Source organism: Primulina huaijiensis, chromosome 15, assembly GCF_012295235.1.
Source record: "Primulina huaijiensis isolate GDHJ02 chromosome 15, ASM1229523v2, whole genome shotgun sequence".
NCBI lineage: Eukaryota > Viridiplantae > Streptophyta > Magnoliopsida > Lamiales > Gesneriaceae > Primulina > Primulina huaijiensis.
The window spans coordinates 2,319,551-2,325,763 of NC_133320.1; the positions used below are offsets into that span (position 1 = coordinate 2,319,551).

General features: G+C 34.2%; 1 protein-coding gene across 1 annotated transcript; it reads right to left on the reverse strand.

Annotated features, from left to right (window-relative positions):
* Positions 1 to 1,932: 1,932 nt before the first annotated feature.
* Positions 1,933 to 5,694, reverse strand: LOC140959778 (malate dehydrogenase, glyoxysomal-like). Its single transcript, XM_073417791.1, has 9 exons — positions 5,441 to 5,694; positions 4,812 to 5,027; positions 4,047 to 4,361; positions 3,734 to 3,823; positions 3,577 to 3,660; positions 3,186 to 3,221; positions 2,980 to 3,069; positions 2,803 to 2,897; positions 1,933 to 2,333 (listed from the first exon to the last, which is right to left on the reverse strand). Exons 1-9 carry the CDS (start codon positions 5,516 to 5,518, stop codon positions 2,261 to 2,263), a joined length of 1,077 nt encoding a protein of 358 aa, XP_073273892.1. The 5' UTR covers positions 5,519 to 5,694; the 3' UTR covers positions 1,933 to 2,260.
* Positions 5,695 to 6,213: the final 519 nt, after the last annotated feature.

Below are 6,213 nucleotides of genomic sequence, written 5' to 3' on the forward strand. Positions count from 1 at the left end.
TTTTTTTTTTATCAGTGGAAAAAAGAACTAATAATAATCCATATAAATAAATTTATTTAGTTTTTGAGTATGTCTTTTTTTGAAACAGTCTCACGAATCTTTATCAATGAGATGAGTCAATGATACCGATATTCACAATAAAAAGTAATACTGTTAACACAAAAAATAATACTTTTTCATATATGATCCAAATAAGAGACTTGTTTCACAAAGTACGACCAATGATATTTTTTTACACAATTTTTTACCTAAGTTTTTAGCTTTGCGAAATAATTCCATCAGTCAGTTCTTAATTCAATGAGTAATCATAATGATTTCAGTCGGTGAATGATATGATTTGACAAAGGCGAATAATCTGCTGACTTGGCAGGCCCATAACCGTTGATGCATCTTGGTGGCAGTATTATGCCTGAGAGCGTACCTGGTTGATTGATTGGACGGATGTGATTTCACCATGTTTATTTATTTAATTATTATTTAAAAGTCTATCATGTCAAAATATAAGCTTTTTCCCCTAAATTTCCTTCGAGTTTGCTTCAAACTCCCCTATATTTATTATATCTAAGTTTCATTATAAAAACCTCTTAATTTGATTACTGATTTTTTTTAAAGTTCTCAAATAATTAATAAATTTAATTGTAACATCAAAATTTTTCATCGAGAATTTAATGTAAATGAGACATTATAAAAATAATTATTACTGTTTCATTTTATTAAAATAAAAAATCATTTTTTTTGCTTAAACAAAATATTTATTTTGAAAGCAAGCGTAAGATAGCAAGAGTGACAATACGATGTGTCACATAATTTTCTCCGACGTTGAGTGTAATAAATTCATGGTGCCAATTGCAATCAATTACTATCCCTTTACCTAAAATCATTAATAATTAAATGCAAAAGGCCATAATTTCATTTTATTTCCTTAAAAAAAAAAAGAATAATGATAATAATGATAAGCAAAATGTAAAATTAATTTTGTCGAACATTGGATGCAACTTCAGCAATGAAGCCACGTTCTTGTCTCTTTTCTTGACCCCTTTCTCTTTTGTGTATGTTGACAACACAACCATTCTCTGGATTGGATAGCAAGCATTTCCAAAAATTTTGAATAAATTATTAAACATGGTAATCAATGAACAGTTCGGTCAAAACTCGACTCAACATAAGCTAATGAAAACTCATCTGAGTTCAAGCTCGGAAACATTTTCGGTTCGAACCCGAGTAGGGCACTCCTATAACTAATTATTGTTGAACATAGATTCCAGAATTGTTGACCTATATTTGCACAAGCGCGATTGCACTATAAGTTCATATAACAACGATTTCGTATTCATTATTATTTTACAAAAATAATTAACTAAAGTTATTATAAAAAGTCATTACATCGGCTTATAAACCATTTTAAACTACTATTTATAACCAACACAGGACAAGGGAATCGCAACCTCGTTTCAAACCATAACCAACATGATTAGAAACTAGAACCAAACCCGTAGAGACCAATATCGGAACCATATACAAACAAATCCGTTTCAATTTCACCTTTCATTATAATCAAAACTGCTGATTTTAGAACCATACTTAGGCATAATCACACGACTCTCAAGAATTTTGGGAAGAGGCTTAATTCCATAATATGTACAAAGATATCTACTATATGCCGAGTTCCTGTTCGTGCAATTCTTACAGGTCCACTGATACCAACAAGAAAAGGTAGAATGCGATGCGTAATAATTGCGTGTACTGCAGGTCACACTTGCAAGACTGGTGAAAATAATTAATTAAGTGGGATATATAGTTTAATCAATTATAATTTCACTTTAATCATCAATTATCAAAACAAAAAAACATTTCAGCCTGTATTAATTGGTGTAAACAGACACATATGAATGAATGTGAGTCAAATGTTAAAAAATGTTATCTCATCATTGGTCTTTTTATTTGTCACACACCAACAATACAAGAATAGTTCCCTTGATCCCTACCTATAATTTGGCCTTCGAATCCAAGGATATCGAGCTGGACCCTGGCTATAATTTGAAACAGAGTTCTTGAGATCTTGACAGATTTTATTTTAAAAGATAACTGGTAAACTTCAAGCTCGATTAAAATCATAGAGAGCATTTAATTTCCTTTCAAGAACGCTTCACTGCTAATAAAATACATATTCATTTACGATTTACGACTTGGTTCAGACGACTTGAGCTTTATTCGTATGGAGAAAAGGGTAACAAGGTGGAAAATTCTTCCCTACAGGCACTCACTTGTTCACAAAGGAAATGCCCTTCTCTATGCTTGAGGCCAACTCTTTCTTTGCCTTCTCTAATCCAACCCTGAAACACAAAAAAAAGAAACATCAGAAGGCCTGAAACTCCTTCTGTTTTGTAAATTAAAGCTAATTTCCAATTGATGCACGTATGATACAAATAGCCCTGAAACTAAATGAAAAGGACTTAGTTCGAAAAAAGTGCAAATGATTATTAGAGCTGAACTCGACTTTCAGTTCTTGAATAAAATAGTTGAATTGGCTTGCTAGCCGTTTTCATTTACTTCTGATTGTGAAACTATAGCTCTTTGCAGTTTGGTCCTTGGTTTGTCGAGTAAAATAATTAACACATACATACGCCCGAGAAACTATATCACTGATTTGAAAACAGCTGGGATTTACGTCTATATCCTTTTCACAGAGAAATTTTTGCATATTTTTAGATTTTATATGCGTGTTGTAATCAGTTTAACCAAATATTTATCCAAAAAAGCTCGTAATGCATAATGGAAGATCACGAGTTCTTTCTTTCGCACCTCTCATATTCATTAAGTGGACCGAGTGAGTATATTGTCTCCACTCCATTGCGCCCGAGTTGTACTTTTGAAGCAAAGAAAGGAAGTTCAGTAACCTGAAAGACCAAAAAGAATAGTTTCATTCCAGTGGATACAAAAGACAGGTGAATTTCACAGATCGAGTATTTAAATACATGCCTGAGACGAAACAAAAGCACACTCAACGACACCTGCATCTCCCCTCATGCCTCGCAAGCACGCATCAGCAAATTTTACCGCAGAATATGCCTGTAACGTTTTTCACAGTTATCATTTAGCTCACTGGCTTAGAAAATAACGGTGAAACCTGTTTCATGGTAGAATTCAGTTAAAATGATGGTAATATTGCAAACACTGGAGCCTACCATTGAGAGTGTTGCAGATCCAGCTCCAGCTTTGGCCTGTTGCATAAAAAAACCATAATTTATCTTAAAAACCAATGTGCAGGCCTTTGCCTTGCATAACTCTACTTCCTCTGACGGCCATTTCATGTGTGCAATTTCTTGATTGAAATATTGATTCACATAATTCTCAACGTCTGAAGCCACCAATTCTATTTTCCAAGCTTAATCAATAGTTTATTTGATCGCATCATTTTGTACTTTATAGAGCAAACTTAAAACATGAAATAATTTGTTGATATTTTTTTTTTTTAAAAAGATCGAGTTCAGCCAAAAGCCACCTAAGATTTCCAGATGGCATCAATGTAAAAGGAAGGGTGTTCAGTTTGAAATTCAAAGCAAGAAACATGCTTACCTCAACAACTTCGGTCCCTCCATTCTGAATGCGAGAAGTCAGATGCTCAGTTTCCTCTTGGGTGAAAGAAACAAAAGGTTTAACCTACATTCCACAATATAATTTATCGGCAAATTGTCACTAAGAGAGTTCCTATTGGGAAATTGTATAGTTCAACCTGGGAGAGAACAGGTAAAATTGTCACACCAGCGTGGCCTCCTATGACCGGGACATCAACCTCCCGCGGATCTAGCCCCAAAACTTCAGCCTTCAAACATAGACGTTCCATTCCATATAAAATGGAAAATATAGATAAAGAACAGAAAATATACTCACAGGCAAAACAGAGAATTAAGGTGTGAAGGGCATGCAAATTAAATCCCACGCAATACAGTTAACTAGTCACAATTAACAGAACACATAGATCGATTAAGGATAAATTAAGTACGAAATTAGATTCAACTATAGACAACAGAGATAAAATTTCTTACCACAAATGTATTAGCTCTGACTACATCAAGCTTCGTGACACCAAGTAGTCGTCTAGGGTCAAAAGTGCCAGCTTTCTTGAAAACCTCAGCTGCAATTGGAACTGTGGAGTTCACAGGATTACTAATTAAGTTGACAATGGCCTTTGGACAGCACTTAGCAATTCCCAAACAAAGAGTTTTAACTATCCCTGCATTGATGTTGAAAAGATCGTCCCTTGTCATTCCCGGTTTCCTGGGAACACCAGCAGGAATGATTATAAGGTCCATGCCAGTTAGTGCATCCTCCAACTGTTGTTGACCAAGAAAACCACGGACCTACATATCCATAAGTTGAGAGTCATATTCAAGTAGCCTAGTTTTTTCATTGCGGTAAGATCATCTTCAGAGATGTATGAGGACATAAATGACGTTTTCAATACCAGTTTGGATTTCAAATATAAGCTGACAAGTGACAAGAATCAGTCATTTGACAGATTTTATTTCACTTATTAGATATGAAAACATGTTTCACTGGATCATGAACGAGTTTCTTCGAATAAAGTAACCAAAATGTGTTAAATGGGGAAATGCTAGACCTAGGAAGCACCATGGGAAACTTTAGCACAAAGATATGCAATGCATCACATCGGACCATTTTTATTCTGCCAATGAATTGAAACCATATAATAAATTAATTGAAAACAGCAGATTGAATTCTTCCAGCTACTTAAGCATAAGGAACTAAAAAAAAAACAGAAATTATAACGAGATTAAAGTTGAAATTACCACAGCACCAGTATCCATATGGCTGATATCTGATGTTACGCCTGGAGTGTTGACAACATCATACAAATGAAGCACAGAAACCAAAGGATTCATCTTCATCAGCATTGCCAAAGGCTGTCCTATGCCTCCGGCCGCCCCCAATATCGCCACTTTGAATCCCACAGACCCACCTTTTGCCCGGCAATCCACACGACTTATACTCGAACTCCCCCTAATCTTTATGCACACATACATACAGGAATAACAAGCATCGGGGATGAATAAAAAATTCAGAATGAACGTCTTCTTGTATTTTGGGATCCAAATTAACAAGAAATTCTAAGTTTGTTTTCTATTTTTTGGGAAGGAGCAATGCTAGGGTATACAGGCTTAGAAGTTATTTTTCCCAAAGATTTTCAAGTGAAAATAATTCAGAATCCTAAACCAGCCAGAACAAACAAGTTTTTCATAGAAAATCAGAAATTACCTGATCAAGAACTTAATCAATCGTAAAAATTACAAATTGAAGTAAACTGAATCCATTAAACTAAGAACTTCTCAACTTAGCACAGTCATTCCATATCGATAATAAAGCCCCCGCGAATTGAAAAAAAATCAAAGGGAAATGAAATCAAACGTTAATCACATACCTGAAGTTCGTCCATAGGAGGATTAAGGTGAGCTGATATTCTCGCAATGCGTTGACGAACATCCGAACCCTGATGCATGATTGTGATTGAACCGGAGCAGCAAATTACGGAAAGATGATCGATCAGAGAAAAATGAAAGCTACTGTTACGTTGAAAATGCCCAGAAATTGGATTTCTTGGAACGATGACGCAAGATTTTGCTTGGGATGCGTGAAACTGATTATGTTCTGGGCTTTGAACATTTGAACTTTGAAGAGATAATTTGATAATATACACAAGAAATTTTTCCTGTAATAATAATTTATGGACTGTAGTTATGCTTGCTATCATTTTTCTGTTTTACTAAAATATTACATTAATCAAATTCTAACATATATGTTATTTAATTTTTTAAAACGTGCGGATTTAAAGCGTGAATTATAATAAATATGAGTATGTCTCTTATGAGACGGTTTCACGAATCTTTATCTGTGAAACTGATCAATCCTATCGATATTCACAATAAAAAGTAACACTCTTAGCATAAAAAATAATATTTTTCATGGATGACCCAAATAAGATATCTGTATCACAAAATACGACCCGTGAGACCGTCTCACAAAAATTTTTGTCAATAAAATATATGTTTTCATCTCCTTTGCAGGTGGATTTGTATATAATATCATATTATATAAGAATAAGATATTACAAGTCTCGATAATATTTAGAGACCTACGGTCTCACGAATCTTTATCCGTGAGACGGGTCAACTCTATCGATATTCACAATAAAAA

Coding starts and splice junctions, on each gene's coding strand:
- LOC140959778 (XM_073417791.1), bottom strand. CDS start 5,518: ATGCATCAGGGTTCGGATGTTCGTCAACGCATTGCGAGAATATCAGCT. Junction 5,028..5,440: donor CTCCTATGGACGAACTTCAG/GTATGTGATTAA, acceptor GTGTGCATAAAG/ATTAGGGGGAGTTCGAGTAT. Junction 3,661..3,733: donor TTTTACCTGTTCTCTCCCAG/GTTGAACTATAC, acceptor TGTGGAATGTAG/GTTAAACCTTTTGTTTCTTT.